The sequence below is a fragment of the Macaca nemestrina genome, chromosome 1, assembly GCF_043159975.1.
Source record: "Macaca nemestrina isolate mMacNem1 chromosome 1, mMacNem.hap1, whole genome shotgun sequence".
Lineage (NCBI taxonomy): Eukaryota > Metazoa > Chordata > Mammalia > Primates > Cercopithecidae > Macaca > Macaca nemestrina.
The window spans coordinates 84,002,067-84,017,768 of record NC_092125.1 but is presented as its reverse complement, the minus strand read 5'-3'; the positions used below and the strand labels follow the sequence as shown (position 1 = coordinate 84,017,768).

At 41.7% G+C, this 15,702-nt stretch overlaps 1 protein-coding gene across 1 annotated transcript; it reads right to left on the bottom strand.

Moving 5' to 3' along the window:
- Positions 1-2,398: 2,398 nt before the first annotated feature.
- Positions 2,399-15,699, bottom strand: LOC105478461 (signal recognition particle 9). The gene is made up of 3 exons (XM_011735802.2): positions 15,508-15,699; positions 9,126-9,194; positions 2,399-3,614 (listed from the first exon to the last, which is right to left on the bottom strand). The coding sequence occupies exons 1-3, from the start codon at positions 15,577-15,579 to the stop codon at positions 3,495-3,497; spliced, it is 261 nt and encodes an 86-aa protein (XP_011734104.1). The 5' UTR covers positions 15,580-15,699; the 3' UTR covers positions 2,399-3,494.
- Positions 15,700-15,702: the final 3 nt, after the last annotated feature.

The window sequence follows — 15,702 nt, the reverse complement described above, 5'->3', positions numbered from 1 at the left end:
CAAATAAATAAATAGTTAACCAAATTAATGATCTCCTTCAGACAGTGATTTGAATGGGAGATCGTATTGTAAATTTAAAAAGTAAAATTCAGCCGGGTGTGGTGGCTCAAGCCTGTAATCCCAGCACTTTGGGAGGCCGAGACAGGCGGATCACGAGGTCAGGAGATCGAGACCATCCTGGCTAACAAGGTGAAACCCCCGTCTCTACTAAAAAATACAAAAAAAAAACAACAACAACAACAACTAGCCAGGCGAGGTGGTAGGCGCCTGTAGTCCCAGCTACTCGGGAGGCTGAGGCAGGAGAATGGCGTAAACCCGGGAGGAGGAGCTTGCAGTGAGCTGAGATCCAGCCACTGCACTCCAGCCTGGGTGACAGAGCGAGACTCTATCTCAAAAAAAAAAAAAAAAAAAAAAGTAAAATTCAAATGCAATGTGATTGAAATACCTCTGATTTTTACATTACTCCTCATCTGTATAATGAAACAGAGCATGAGTGGGAAATAAAGAGACATTTAAAAGGTCATACTGGAAATTTATCTTTGGATATTGCAAAACTGAAGGAACAAGTACTTCAAGCCTCTCAGGCACATCTGACACTAATGCTAGGAACTGAAGTGCTTGAAGGAGCTGCAGATGGATTAGCAGCTATTAACCTGCTAAAATGGATCAAGACACTTGGAGGCTCTGTGATTTCAATAATGATTGTGCTTTTAATCTGTGTTGTCTGCAGACGTGGAAGCCACATCTGGAGAGAAAGCCCCCACTGAGAACAAGCAATGACAGCTGTGGTGGTTTTGCAAAAAAGGGAAACATGTTGGTAGAAGAGCTGAGGCAGGACTGGCTTGTCTGTCATGATGTAAGAGTCTTGAAAGATGTCCAGGGTCTAAAACCCCTCGTGGCCTTTAACACCAAGCTCTGTGCCAAAGGGTGGAAGGCTGCCCTGCCACACCACAATCTCAGCCCAGGGAATAAAACCCCTTGTGGCTTGGACGGAACCCAGGGCACAGGGCATAAAACCCCTCGTAGCCTCTGGAATGTGCACAGACTTGTTGGTTCCTTGCTCTTCCTTGTAAACATGTCCTCCGTTATCTCAAGCAGCAGAGCATATTCTGTATGCATCAAAGGAAATGCTAAACAGTCACAGCTATGCTTAATGCACCACTACCTTTCTACCCCCACATCCTCACGCCCTCACCTGTTTACCCTTACGTCCCCACCACCTGCTTCTTTGTTTGATCACCAATAAATAGTGTGGGCTCCCAGAGCTTGGGGTCTTCACAGCCTCCAATCTAGCACTGGATCCCTCGATCCACTTTATGCACTTTTTTTGTTTTTGAGACCAAGTCTCAGTCTGTCACCCAGGCTAGAGTGCAGTGGTGCGATCTCCGCTCACTGTAAGCTCTACCTCCCAGGTTCACGCCATTTTCCTGCCTCAGCCTCCCGAGTAGCTGGGGCTACAGGTGCCTGCCACCACGCCTGGCTAATTTTTTTTGTATTTTTAGTAGAGATGGGGTTTCACCATCTTAGCCAGGATGGTCTCGATCTCCTGACCTCATTATCTGCCTGCCTTGGCCTCCCAAAGTGCTGGAATTACAGGAGTGAGCCACCATGCCCTGGCTCACTTTATGTACTCTTGTCTTTTCTTGTTTCTTTGACCCTACTGGACTTTGTGGCGCCCATGGCCTGGTGTCGGGCCTGATCACCCCAACAGTGCGCCACTGTGTCCAGCTCATTTTTGTATTTGTAGTAGAGATGGGGTTTCACCTTGTTGGCCAGGCTGGTTTCAAACTCCTGGCCTCAAATGATCCGCCCACCTCAGCCTTCCAAAGTGCTGGGATTACAGGCGTGAGCCACTGTGCCCAGCCTCGGATCATGATGTTTAATCTTAACAGTCTTACAAGGGAAGTACTATCGTTGGCCCCATTTCCAGAGATGAAAATGAAGGCTTAGAAAAGTATCTAGTCTAAGACCACAGAGTTAGGAAATAGTGGAACCAGGATTGAAAGCCAGGCAGTCTTGACTTGGAATGTCTGTTCTTAACCATTCTGTTACAAGCTACCAGGACTCAAATAACCCAAATGCCGGTCTCTCCTTTTCAGGTCATCTCTGTAGGGAAAAAGGTCAAACCTCTCCCCTTCTCTGACGGTGATCCTATTAATTCTGGGGGAAAAAAACAACAAGCCAAAATAATCCTATACTATTTGATGTTACTTTTCTAATTCAAGAAAACAAACTTGCCATTAACATATAGTGCAGAGAAAGTCATGTAATATAAAGTACTGAGAAACAAAAAATTTGCTTTCAGCATTACTAGGCTCATTTTGGACTAAATGAATATAGTATATCCCAGCTCAGAAATCAACAATTTCTGAAAAGTTAAAAACTTCAACACAAACAATGTATTTTATGTAATATTTTATTTACTGATCTCTCTGAAACATGCCAAAATTCATATAGCTAAGGGAACTTACCATGCTAAAATGTTGTTCAACATGACAAATTTATACAAAACATATTTCAATGTAGTGCCTTCATTTCATTCTTGGGAATCAACATTACATTTAGGTGGTGAAAATTAGGGTACAAATATAATTACCAAATAATATTATACTTCTAGTTTACCGGAAAACATTAACAGTTGTGACAGTCACACCTAACACCTTGGTTAGAGAAAACGGGCAAGGGTGTCACAGAAGTATGCAAGATTTGACAGTTCAACTAATCCATAGCCTTTCTGAAAAACTACAGATGGAAAATATGTAGTAAATATTTCTGTAATATGGTGGTTTCACTACATTATAGTTATCATTCCATTCATGCACTCAAGTAACTGCTGCTTCTGATCACTGAAAACTCGATTCAAAGTCATTGCTCAGCAAGCTGATACTACAAATCCCTTACGTTAAAAGGTAGTTTAAATGTGGAAATAAGGCAAAGCATATTTGTTAGTCACAACTACTTTTAGATATAATTGAGACTACACTGGTATACATAATTAGGTGCACCGTATGCATAACAATGCATACTATAGTGTGGAGTTAATTCCAATTTCCATATTTTATATTTATTGGTCACAACAGCATACATTTTATGCTCCAAAAGAAACACATCGATCCAACAAAATGGTTATATTTAATGTTCTTTTAAAGATGAACTAAATTTAAGAATTGGTTTTTTCTAATATCTCTTTTCAAATTACTGATATAAATTTGCCAGAGAAACAATTACATGTTTTATCTAACATCAAATAATCTGCAGTTTCCAAGACAGATGCATTTCTTGTTCAATTTCCAAAAGTAAATAAAGGCTTTCTAACTGAAAACATTTGCATCCCTAGCTCTCTAATGTAAACATTAAAAAGAAAATTACAAAAAATGACCTCTAAGCTTCTGAATAGTCCACTTAGTTACATAAAGTACTTTCTGTCCCAACACTTTCTCTATTTCAAGATATTTACTTCCTAAGTACATGACAAAGTCTTCATTTCAAACCAGTCACTCAGTTTCCATGGTAACATTGCGGGATTCCTTGGCTACCATAAGTCGCATTAGTTGACTGTGGAATTTCTCAATCTTCTTCACATCTTGAGCTTGCTCTGTTTTATACACCAAACACTGTCAGAAATTTTAGAAGTACACATTAACTATATAAAACTAGATATTGACAATGTAGAAAACATACAATTGGATAAAATTTTGAGTCTTTCCTACCACTGTTTTGCTCTATTCTCCTTGGAGGGTCGTACTAGGAAAATTGCACTCAGGTTTCCAAGCCTCCAGCAATTCCATGTCTTAAAGTATAGTAATTTAAATGCCACTGCTGTGGACAAAAAACTAAATGAAGTCTATTAGAAGCTTCTGAAAAATGTTAAATGTTAAATCCTACTATAGTCTGATGAGAAGAACTCAAGGCTTAGAATTAGGTATTAGATTATCTCCCTAGGTATTTTCTCCCAGCCATAAGTAACTGAGTTATGCTGGAAAAAAACCCAGAAATCTTAAGATACCTTTTTCTACTGGTGAAATTGGGGGTTTGATAATTTTTAGAAAAAAATCTAGAATTCTCTGTATAGCTGGTCAACACATAAACCAGATAAATCTTGATTTTCTTGGCCAGGAGTGGTAGCTTACACCTGTAATCCCAGCACTTTGGGAGGCCGAGGCGGGCTGATCACCAGGTCAGGACTTCAAGACCAGCCTGGCCAATATGGTGAAACCTCGTCTCTACTAAAAATACAAAAATTAGCTGGGCGTGGTGGCGTACACTTGTACTCCCAGCTACTGGGGAGGCTGAGGCAGAAGAATTGCTTGAACCCAGGAGTCGGGGCTGCAGTGAGCTGAGATCATGCCACTGCACTCCGGCCTGGGCGACCGGGTGAGACTCTGTCTCAAAAAAAAAAAAAAAAAATCTTGATTTTCTGAAGATATGTATTTTTGAGACAGTGTCTCACTCCGTGACCCAGGCTGAGGGTATAGTGGCACAATCTCAGCTCACTGCAACCTGTGTCCTGGGCTCAAGTGATCCTCAGCTTCCTGAGTAGCTGGGACTACAGGCACACACAACCATACCCAGCTAATTTTTCTATTTTAGTAGAGATGGGGTTTCTCCATGTTGCCCAGGCTTGAAGATACTACTTTTAAAGCAAAACAAATTCTTCCTTGTTAGCGTTAAATTCTTCACTAGATACTTAAGATCTGCTTATGGTTGGTCATAAAGCCATCTGTTGTAGAATCTTCAGAAATAGCAATTTTAAGCTGGTAGCCCTTCCCTCATTTTGTAATATAGGTCCACTTTTCTTCAGCCCATCTTAAAGGTTCACATGAGTTTTAAACAACAGGAACTAATGATCCTGTAATAAAAGTCAATCATTAACTTGAAGTTCAACCTCATCATGCCCAACTGATCTGAATTCATCCAGCCTTTTAAACAACTCACTTAAAAAAAAATTTTATCCATGCATTGTACAAATTTGTGCAGCAGTCTTGTGAAAAGGCCGTATTAATCTTCATCATTAAATTTTCAGTATATGTGCTACAAGAGAATATACATACCTTCTCACTGAAGTTTCTGACAGAAAAAGATTTTAGGTCCGTAGAAGACAGTATTATAAATCAATTATGGGATTAGAAAAATTATGCATACATGGGATTATAAAAAAGTCAAAGTTAACATGGATCCTTAATTATATTTAATTATTAACAAGGCAAAAAGAGCCATCAATTGAAGATAAGGCCTTTTGTATTAAAATTTGTTTTGCAGTTATTCCCCTATTTTTTTTTTTTTTTGAGATGGAATCTAGCTCTGTTGCCCAGGCTGGAGTGCAGTGGCACAACTTTGGCTCACTGCAACCTCTGCTGCCCAGGTTCAAGCGATTCTCCTGCCTCAGCCTCCCGAGTAGCTGAGATTACAGGCGCCCACCACCACGCCCAGCTAATTTTTGTATTTTCAGTAGAGACGGGGTTTCACTATCTTGGCCAGGCTTGATCTTGAACACCTGACCTCATGATCCACCCACCTCCCAAAGTGCTGGGATTACAAGCGTGAGCCACTGCTCCCGGCCTATTCCCCTATTTTTAAGACAGGACATAGGGGTTTTTCTTCAGCAGGTATACCTAACCACTCTGTGACAATCACAATTAAAATTTTTCTCAGTGTGGAATGTCAAGATTTAAGAAGTACTTAGTGGTTCACGCCCATAATCCCAGTGGTTTGGGAGGCTAAGGCAGGAAGATGGCTTGAGTCCAGGAGTTCCAGATCAGCCTGGGCAAAATATAATGAGACCCTGTCTAGACAAAAAAATTTAAAAATTAGCTGAGTGTGGTGGTGCACACCTGTAGTCCCTGCTATTCAGGAGGCTGAAGCGAGAGGACCGCTTGAGCCCAGGAGGTTGAGGATGCAGTGAGCCACTGCACTCCAGCCTGAGCAACAGAGCAAGACACTGTCTCTAAAAAAAAAAAAAAAAAAAAAAAAAAAAAGCAATCAACAAAACAACCAACAAACAAAAGAAAACATTTACTCAGTCTACCAAGGGTAACCACTAATGTTAGATACTTTCATATATTTTTTTACTATCACTATGATACTTTACAGATGAGGAAATTGAGACCAGAAGGCTAAACTTTTGGCTTAAACTTTTCCATGGCCAAAATGCTAGTAAATGACTAAGCTAGGATTCACATCTCTTAAATCTATGTCTAGCATATTACATCTCAATTCACTCTTCCTTTTTCACATGTTCAGCTACTCACTAAATTCAACTGGCTCTTAGAAGACACGGTAATCACTAAAAGGTCTAACTTCATGCAATTTCATAATGGAACCCTGAACACAAATACAATATATGACCAAAGACAAAAGTGATTTTAAAAATCACTCTATACAATTTTTAAAAGAACTAATGTATTTTAAAAATGTTTACTGAGTGCTCTCTGGGTCAAGATATTGTAGTAGGCAATGGAAATAAAACACGTAAGAATATTACTAATCTATCTCTATTGTCTTGAAGCACAGTCTATTAAAAAGACAAATGTGATAAAAGAATCGTGATACAGCACAAAAAGCCAAAATGAAAAGCAAGAGATGAAGCAATCCTCGAGTTGGGTTTTGAAAGATAAGCAGCAGTCTGGCCACATTAGGGGCAGAGGTGGGATTCAATATTGCAAAGGAGGAAACAGAATGTTCAAAAGCACTGAGGCCTAACACATCACAGCACATTAAAGGAGTTCTTATGTAATACAGAAATTACAGAGATTAGAGGGGATGCAAGGGTGGAGTTTAAAGGCTTCTAAGCAAGGGAGAACAATCAAATTTGCCTTTTAGAAATCACTTTGGGGCTGGGCATGGTGGACCACATCTGTAATCCCAGCACTTTGGGAGGCCGAGGTAGGTGGATTGCTTGAGGTCAGGAGTTCAACATCAGCCTGGGCAACATGGTGAAATCTCATCTCTACTAAAAATACAAAAATTAGCCGGGTGTGGTGGTGCCCACCTGTAATCCTACCTACTTGGGAGGCTGAGGTAGGAGAATCGCTTGAACCCGGAAGGCAGAGGTTGCAGTGAGCCAAGAATGAACCATTGCACTCCAGCCTGGGTAATAGAGCCAGACTCCCTCTTTATTAAAAAAAAAAAAAAAAAAAAGGCTGGGCGCAGTGGCTCACGCCTGTAATCCCAACACTTTGGGAGGCTGAGGTGGGTGGATCATGAGGTCAGGAGACCAAGACCATCCTGGCTAACACAGTGAAACCTCGTCTCTACTAAAAATACAAAAAAATTAGCCGGGCATGGTGGTGGGCACCTGTAGTCCCAGCTACTCAGGAGGCTGAGGCAGGAGAATGGCGTGAACCCAGGAGGCAGAGCTTGCAGTGAGCTAAGACTATGCCACTGCACTCCAGCCTGGGCAACAGAGTGAGACTCCGTCAAACAAACAAACAAATTAAAAGAAAAGGCCAGGTGCGGTGGCTCACGCCTGTAATCCCAGCACTTTGGGAGGCCAAGATGGGTGGATCACGAGGTCAAGAGATGGAGACCATCCTGGTCAACATGGTGAAACCCTGTCTCTACTAAAAATAAAAAATAAAAAAAAATTAGTTGGGCGTGGTGGTGCACAGCTGTAGTTTCAGCTACTTGGGAGGCTGAGGCAGGAGAATCACTCGAACCTGGGAGGCGGCGGCTGCAGTGAGCAGAGATCGAGCCACCGCACTCCAGCCTGGCAACAGAGCGAGACTCCATCTCAAAAAAAAAGAAAAATAGAAATCACTCTGGGCTGGGCACTGTGGCCCATGTGTGTAATCCCAGCAACTTGGGAGGCTGAGGGGGAGGACTGCTTGAAGCCACAAGTTCAAGACCAGCCTGGGCAACATAGTGATATCCTGTCTCTAAAAACTTTTTAAATTAAAAAAATCCCCAGATTTCTGACCAGGTGGAAAATAATGCAACTAAAAGTAGGAAGGTAGGAACAGAAGAAGGAGGTAGTTTTTTTTGTTTGTTTGCTTTTTTGAGACAGAGTCTCACTTTGTCACCCAGGCTGGAGTGCAATGGCACCACTTCTACTCACTGCAAGCTCCGCCTCCCAGGTTCACGCCATTCTCCTGCCTCAGCCTCCCGAGTAGCTGGGACTACAGGCACCTGCTACCACGCCCGGCTAATTTTTTTGTATTTTTAGTAGAGATGGGGTTTCACCGTGTTAGCCAGGATGGTCTTGATCTCCTGACTTTGTGATCCACCCGCCTTGGCCTTCCAAAGTGCTGGGATTACAGGCATGAGGAGCTAGTTTAAGAACAGATGATAAACTCCAGTGTAGACAAATGAATTTTGAGGGTATGTGAGGTACAGATGCTAGTCAGAAGAATATGAGCTAAACACACATTTGCAAGTAGACATAGATAGGTGCAGTATTAGACTTAACTAAATGAACTGCTCCAGAAGCTGTGTGAAAAGACAATCAAGGACAGAATCCTAGAGAAGCACATATATATATGATGCACATTTAAAAAAAAAAAAAAGCAAAGAAGAAACAATAGAAACACAGAATAAATAGTAAGACCAAGATAAAACAGAGCCACAAGTGCCAAAATAATTATTTCTATGAAAGAGTGGGGTTCTCTATCAAAAGCAGCAAGGAGGCCAAGTAAGATATGAATAATAAGACCACTGGCTTTGAAAATAAAGGAGCTGCTGATGTGCTCTCATAAAGAGCAGTTTCAGTGGAATACCATATGCAGAAAACGGATGGCAGAGGGTTAAGGAATGAATGGGATATGAGGAAGTAACAAGAGTGAGCATATCAAGGGCAGGAAATACAAGAATAAAGCCTGTAACTTGTGTTCAAACACTGTCATTTAAAGGAAACTTTTACTCCCTTACATCCAGTTTGGTCTCTACATTCCTGTTGCTTAAGGTCTGAAGACAGCACTTAGTAAATGACACTTGACATAATGCACTAAGAAAGCAAGTTAAATTATTTCCTGAGGGTCTATAAAAGTAGCTGCTAGAATGAGGTTCTTCATTTTTGAATGAAATGCAAAATAAGCATCCTAATGGGTAATCTCCATAAACTCCAAGTAAATAATTTCAAACAAATGACAAACAAATCTTAAAGTATGTAACAAATAAACATGTATACTTACAACTAAATCATCTGTTACTTTAACACACAAGTTCCCATCAGAATGCCTATATTTGAGAACCACACGTGCCTGAAACAAAAATACATATTTAGAAACAGTGAAGACAGATGACATTTCTCATAAATAATTTAGTCTTCAGGTAGGCTGAAAAGGATCCTTTTAGAATAAATACCCCCAAACATCTAAAGGCATTTTTACTATAAACTGAAATGAGGTTAAAAGAAAAAATCAGCTATTTTAGTTCATTCCTTTGCTACAATTTATTTATTTAAGACTTTAAAAAGGTTGGATATTTTATTTGCAGACAGTTTGAAAAGAGATGTACTGAACATTCTCAAAACACATCCACATTCAGGGAATGTCTGTGAGACTTACAAGGTGGCATTTCTTGCCAATAAGAATATACACCAACACACCTAGCCACAGAGGAATGACAGGAAAAGGAGGAAAAACATTTAGCAGAAATGGCTGGTTAAAAAGACCAAATCCATTCCTTAGCAAACAGTGCTGCAGGTCAGTGCAATTCACACTTTCCATTATTCCATGGATCTTAGCAAGTGGATTCAGACTAAAATATTCAGCAAAATCAGGTCTTTATCATGAAGGCAGAACATAATGCATTATTACATAAAAGCAGAATTCTGCCTTGAAAAGAAGTCTCCACCAACAACTTTTCCAAAAACCAGAATAACTCCTATACTGAAGTGCCATGTTACACAATACTTTATGTTCAATATTCTACAGATTGCCAAGGCATTTAGTTATTAGCATATTCCTATAAGACATCTCTCAAGAACACTTCCACGAACATTTTTTTTCTTTCAGTGATGGATTCAAGCACAGGTATCGCAGTTTTTCCCTAACCAGTTATCAGTAACTCTTGTTTAGCTAGCTGTTTTAAAAACTGCCAAGTATCGGCCAGGCGCGGTGGCTCACGCTGTAATCTCAGCACTTTGAGAGGCCGAGGCGGGTGGATCATGAAGTCAGGAGTCGAGACCATCCTGGCTAACACGGTGAAACCCCGTCTCTACTAAAAAATACAAAAAATTAGCTGGGCGTGGTGGCGAGCGCCTGCAGTCCCAACTAATCGGGAGGCTGAGGCAGGAGAATGGCATGAACCCGGGAGGCGGAACTTGCAGTGAGCCAAGATCGTGCCACTGGACTCCATTCCAGCCTGGGGACAGAGCGAGACTCCGTCTCAAAATAAACAAAACAAAATAAAAACTGCTAAGTATCTACAAGCCAAAACAAAAACGTAATTTTTTTTTTTTTTTTGAGACGGAGTCTTTGCTCTGTCACCCAGGCTGGAGTGCAGTGGCACCATCTCGGCCTACTGCAAGCTCCGCCTCCTGGGCTCACGCCATTCTCCTGCCTCAGCCTCCCGAGTAGCTGGGATTACAGGCGCCCGCTACCACACCTGGCTGATTTTTTGTATTTTTAGTAGAGATGGGGTTTCACCGTGTTAGCCAGGATGGTCTCGATCTCCTGACCTCGTGATCCGCCCGCCTCAGCCTCCCAAAGTGCTGGGATTACAGGCTTGAGCCACCGCGCCCGGCCAATTTTTTTTTTTTTTTAAGACGAGTCTCGCTCACCACACCTGGCTGATTTTTTGCATTTTTAGTAGAGAAGGGGTTTCACCGTGTTAGCCAGGATGGTCTCGATCTCCTGACCTCGTGATCCGCCCGCCTCAGCCTCCCAAAGTGCTGGGATTACAGGCATAAGCCACCACGCCCAGCCTCAGAAACATAATTTTAAAATGGTTACGATCTAGCACCAGAGGCCTCAAGACAATTATGGAAACTAAATAAAAAGGGCTAATGGAACTGCAACCTACAGCTTTCCCCATTATGGTCTTTGCATTCCTGAGATTGAAAAAAAAAAGTTATATCACTATATGTGATTTGTCTGAGTGAAGGAGGAAAGGGAACTCATCAAGCATTTAAGCAGATATAAATAGTAGTAACAGCCGGGCGCAGTGGCTCAGGCCTGTAATCCCAGCACTTTGGGAGGTCGAGACGCGCAGATCACAAGGTCAGGAGATCGAGACCATCCTGGCTAACATGGTGAAACCCCGTCTCTACTAAAAATACAAAAAATCAGCCAGGTGTGGTAGCGGGCGCCTGTAGTCCCAGCTACTCGGGAGGCTGAGGCAGGAGAATGGCGTGAGCCCAGGAGGCGGAGCTTGCAGTAGGCCGAGATGGTGCCACTGCACTCCAGCCTGGGTGACAGAGAAAAGACTCCGTCTCAAAGAAAAAAAAAAAAAGTAGTAACTAGGTTAATTATCTTTAGAATACCTGATTCTATTTATTGATCTAGTAAGTTCAGTTTTACATATTTTAAAAATTCAGTTCTCTAGAAACAAAACACTTAAAAATATACTAAGCCTGACAACTATGTGAAGTTTTAACTCTCAGTTAAAGGAACTCACTGGTTTCATTTAGGAGAAATGAGTTAAAAGGCCACTGGGCGCAGTGGCTCACGCCTGTAATCCCAGCACTTTGAGAGGGCAAGAGTTCACTCATGAGGTCAGGAGTTTGAGACCAGTCTGGCCAACATGGTAAAACCCCTTCTCTACTAAAAATACAAAAATTAGCTGAGCATGGTGGCAGGTGCCTGTAATCCTAGCCACTCGGGAGGCTGAGGCAGGAGAGTCACTTGAACCTGGGAGGTGGAGGTTGCAGTCAGCTAAGATCACACCACTGCACTCCAGCTTGGACAACAAAAGCAAAACTCTGTCTCAAAAAAAAAAAAAAAAAAAAGAGAAAAAAAGAAAAGAAAAAAAGGCCAAACTTACTTATAAAGGGGTCCATTTGGTAATTTAGAGGGTGCTGAGTCACCACGTCAGATGCCATAAAGAAAGAAAAAGAAATCAAGGTTCTTTACCAAAAATAACCAAAACACAAGGACAAATGAATTAAGCCCTATAAAAGGATATACATATAAAATGCTAAAGAGAAAAAACAAGTAATTTAGACTGGGAAAAAGGAAGGTCTAAAAAATAAGGTAGCTTTGAAAATGCTTTTTTTTTTTTTTTAAACCTTATAGAAGAAGGCAGAAGGCTGAAAAACCATTCTGAACAAGGATACAATGAATTCTGTAGCTTCATGAGACTACAGCTGAAGATCATGAAAATGGTGAGACAAAGCCAGAAAGACTGGAGATGGGTCAGACTAAGAGTTGGGACTATATCCAGTTATCAAAGAATAACCAGTTTTTAAGCAGGAGATGAAGAATTCAACTTTTGTTTTTTAGACAATTGTGGCAGAAGTGTTAAGGAACTAAAAAGGCTGACAGACCAACAGAGAGGTTATTACATAATCCAGTGGTAATGCCATCTTCAATTATAGCAATGCAAGAAAGAGTGGTAAAAAGATACTCGGTATAATCAACAGGTTAAATGTGTTGGGGAGAGAAGACAGAGAATTTTGGAAAACAGATTCCAGAGACCTGACAAAATTTGTTCTTTAGCCCTAGCAGAAACAGAATGGACTTGGGGTTCAAAGATCTGGGTCCAAATTTCATCTTAATCTCTTAAGAAACTAGGCAAATCATTTAACATATCTAAAATCATTCATTTATGTACTTTGATGCGTTGCTGTAATTGTTCATGTATTATGTATAAATATATGTAAATACACATAAATATATATGAAATGCCTGTAACATATAAACATGTAAAATGTCTGTCACCTATAAGGCACTCAAAAAAAAAACCTGTTAAGTCGGCTGGGCGCGGTGGCTTACTCCTGTAATCCCAGCACTTTGGGAGGTCGAGGTGGGTGGATCACCTGAGGTGGTAAGGAGTTTGAGACCAGCCTGGCCAACATGATGAAACTCCGTCTCTACTAAAAATACAAAAAATTAGCTGGGCATGGTGCCAGGAGCCTGTAATCCCATATACTTGGGAGGCTGAGGCAGGAGAATCGATTGAACCCAGGAGGTGGAGGTTGCAGTGAGCCAAGATTGTGCCACTGCACTCCAGCCTGGGCAACAAGAACAAAACTCCATCTCGGAAAACAAACAAATAAAAAAACTGTTAAGCTCTTCATCTACATTCATCCTCTCCCCTCTCAACATATCAGTCAAGCTAGGCGCCATGGCTTGCGTCTGTAATCCCAGGTACTTGGGAAGCTGAGGCAGGAGAATCATCTGAGGCAAGGATTTAAGACCAACCTGGGCAACAAAGCAAGACCCCCGTCTTCAAAAAAAAAAAAAAAAATTAGGCAGGCATGGTGGCATGTCTGTAGTCTCAGCTACTCAGGAGGCTGAGGTGGGAGGATCACTCAAGCCCAGTTCAATGCTGGAGTGAACTGTGATTTGTGCCACTGCACTCCAGCCTGTGCCAACTGCAATTTTCTGACTGGGTAAGAGATGAAATATTCTCTCTCTTGTCTATTCTAGACATGCTTTGCTCACAGTGATGCTCTAAGTATTTTCATTTTCTCTACCACTGCCATCACATTATTACAGTACAGTCACTCTTGATGTGAATTTACATATTCTTTACTGTTTCTCAAGTATTTTTAGTTTATACTGTGGGTACTTCTGGATAAAAGTCCTGTATGGTCTCAGAGTACCATTGTCTGAATGAAGAAACAAATGATCCTGCAAACAAGGGAAGCCAACCAAATGAAGCAACCAGAAGTCATCAGTGTTATAAACAAATTACTCAATTTAAAAAATACAGTATTTCCATTATTTATTATTGTATCATTTTATTGTAAAAAAATAGAACTAAGAATGTTTTACAGCTTGTTACTTACCTAGGCCTTTCTGTGGGTCTAATACTATTTTTAATCATAATTATCAACATTTCTTGATGCACACTTTAAACTTATATGCACTATAAACAACATGTGGCATTGGAGTTACAGGTCACCAGCTCACTGCATAAACTTAAAACATAATTCATATTACTTAATGATCATCAATAGTTTCACACAGTAAATCCTGAGCCCCGGGCTGGGCACAGTGGCTCACACCTGTAATTCCAACACTTTGGGAGGCCAAGGCGGGCGGATCACAGGTCAGGAGTTCCAGACCAGCCTGGCCAACATGGTGAAACCCTGCCTCTATTAAAAATACAAAAAATTAGCCAGGTGTGTGGCGGGCGCCTGTAAACCCAGCTACTCGGGAAGCTGAGGCAGGAGAATTGTTTGAACTCAGGAAGCCGAGGTTGCAGTGAGCTGAGATTGAGCCATTACACTCCAGCCCGGGCGACAGTGCGAGATGCCGTCTCAAAAGAAAAAAAAAAAAAAAAAAAAATTCCTGAGCCCCAGTTTTCTGAGATTATCCATCCCCTTTTCATTTTCTTTCTTCTCTGAGGGATATAGTCACAATACACTGTATCTTTAATACCCTCCAATAACACCAGCTCCTTAAGGGTTCAACGGCATCTCATTCACCTTTGTGTCTCCCACAGAACCTAATTTAACTTGGGGTTCAGTAACACGAGAGTGGGGAATGAAGCACAAAAGAGATGATTGAGTTACAACAGACAGAAAACAAAAGCAGCATCATACATAACCAGGTCTGAGATTTCCAGTATAAAATCCCTTCAATATGCTGAGTTCTAAAAAGGAGAACTTTTAATTAACACGAATATACTTCATATAATTCTTCAGACATGACAATAAAATAAGCAAAACTTCAAGAGACGAAAGGAAAGATGCGAATGCTAAACTCCCATCACTTGGACTCCTTTGCTTTTTAATAACGAGCTAACTTCCGACATCCACCTCCATTATAATTTTTGCAGGGGCTAAGAATGTATTTCAGAGGTCCATGAATCCCCTAAAATTGTTTGCAAACATTTACGTATACGTACATTTTTCTGAGGAAAGGTGCTATTATTATTCTTATGTTCTCAAAGCCTGTGACTCCCAAAATACTAAGAACCAATATTCTGAAGGGGTACAGATGCTTTCAAATTGGAATCAAGAATGATGCTTTCAAGACTGTCTGAGCGGCAGTAGAAAAACATCATCAGTTTCATATACATAAGGTACCCTTACCGCCTAGGCGGTACAGGAAAAGTGAACCAAGACAAAGGACAGGAAACTGCAGGGGGAGGAGCCCTGGCTTCAGGGACTCATAAAACAATCGAAGCCTTAAGGGAAGTTGAGGGACTGGGGCGGGGGAAGATCGACTGTAGAGATGTTTAGGGCTGAGATGAACCTGGCTGTTGCCCGTTTCAGGGCCTCACTGGGCCGCTTTGATCAGGGACGAAGGGGACGAGACAGCGGAACATTAACTTGGCAGAGTCCATTTGTGTTCATTCCCAGCACCTCCTGGGAGCGCTGGGGAAGCTCCAGCGGCCGAGTGGATGGCGGGAAGATATCCTGGGCTGGGGCCCAAAGCAGCGGCCCCGCCAGCGATTTACCTTCATAGGATCAGCGAGGTAAAGTTTTTCGGCAGCGCGGCTGAACTCCTCCCAGGTCTGGTACTGCGGCATCGTGGCCTGAAGTGGAAAAGTAAGAGAACCAACGCCTCAGAACCCGGCCCAACAAACTGCCTACGTCCGGGAGTCGCCAACCGACGCGAGTCCCAGCAGCCCCAAGATGGCGGCGGCTCCTCG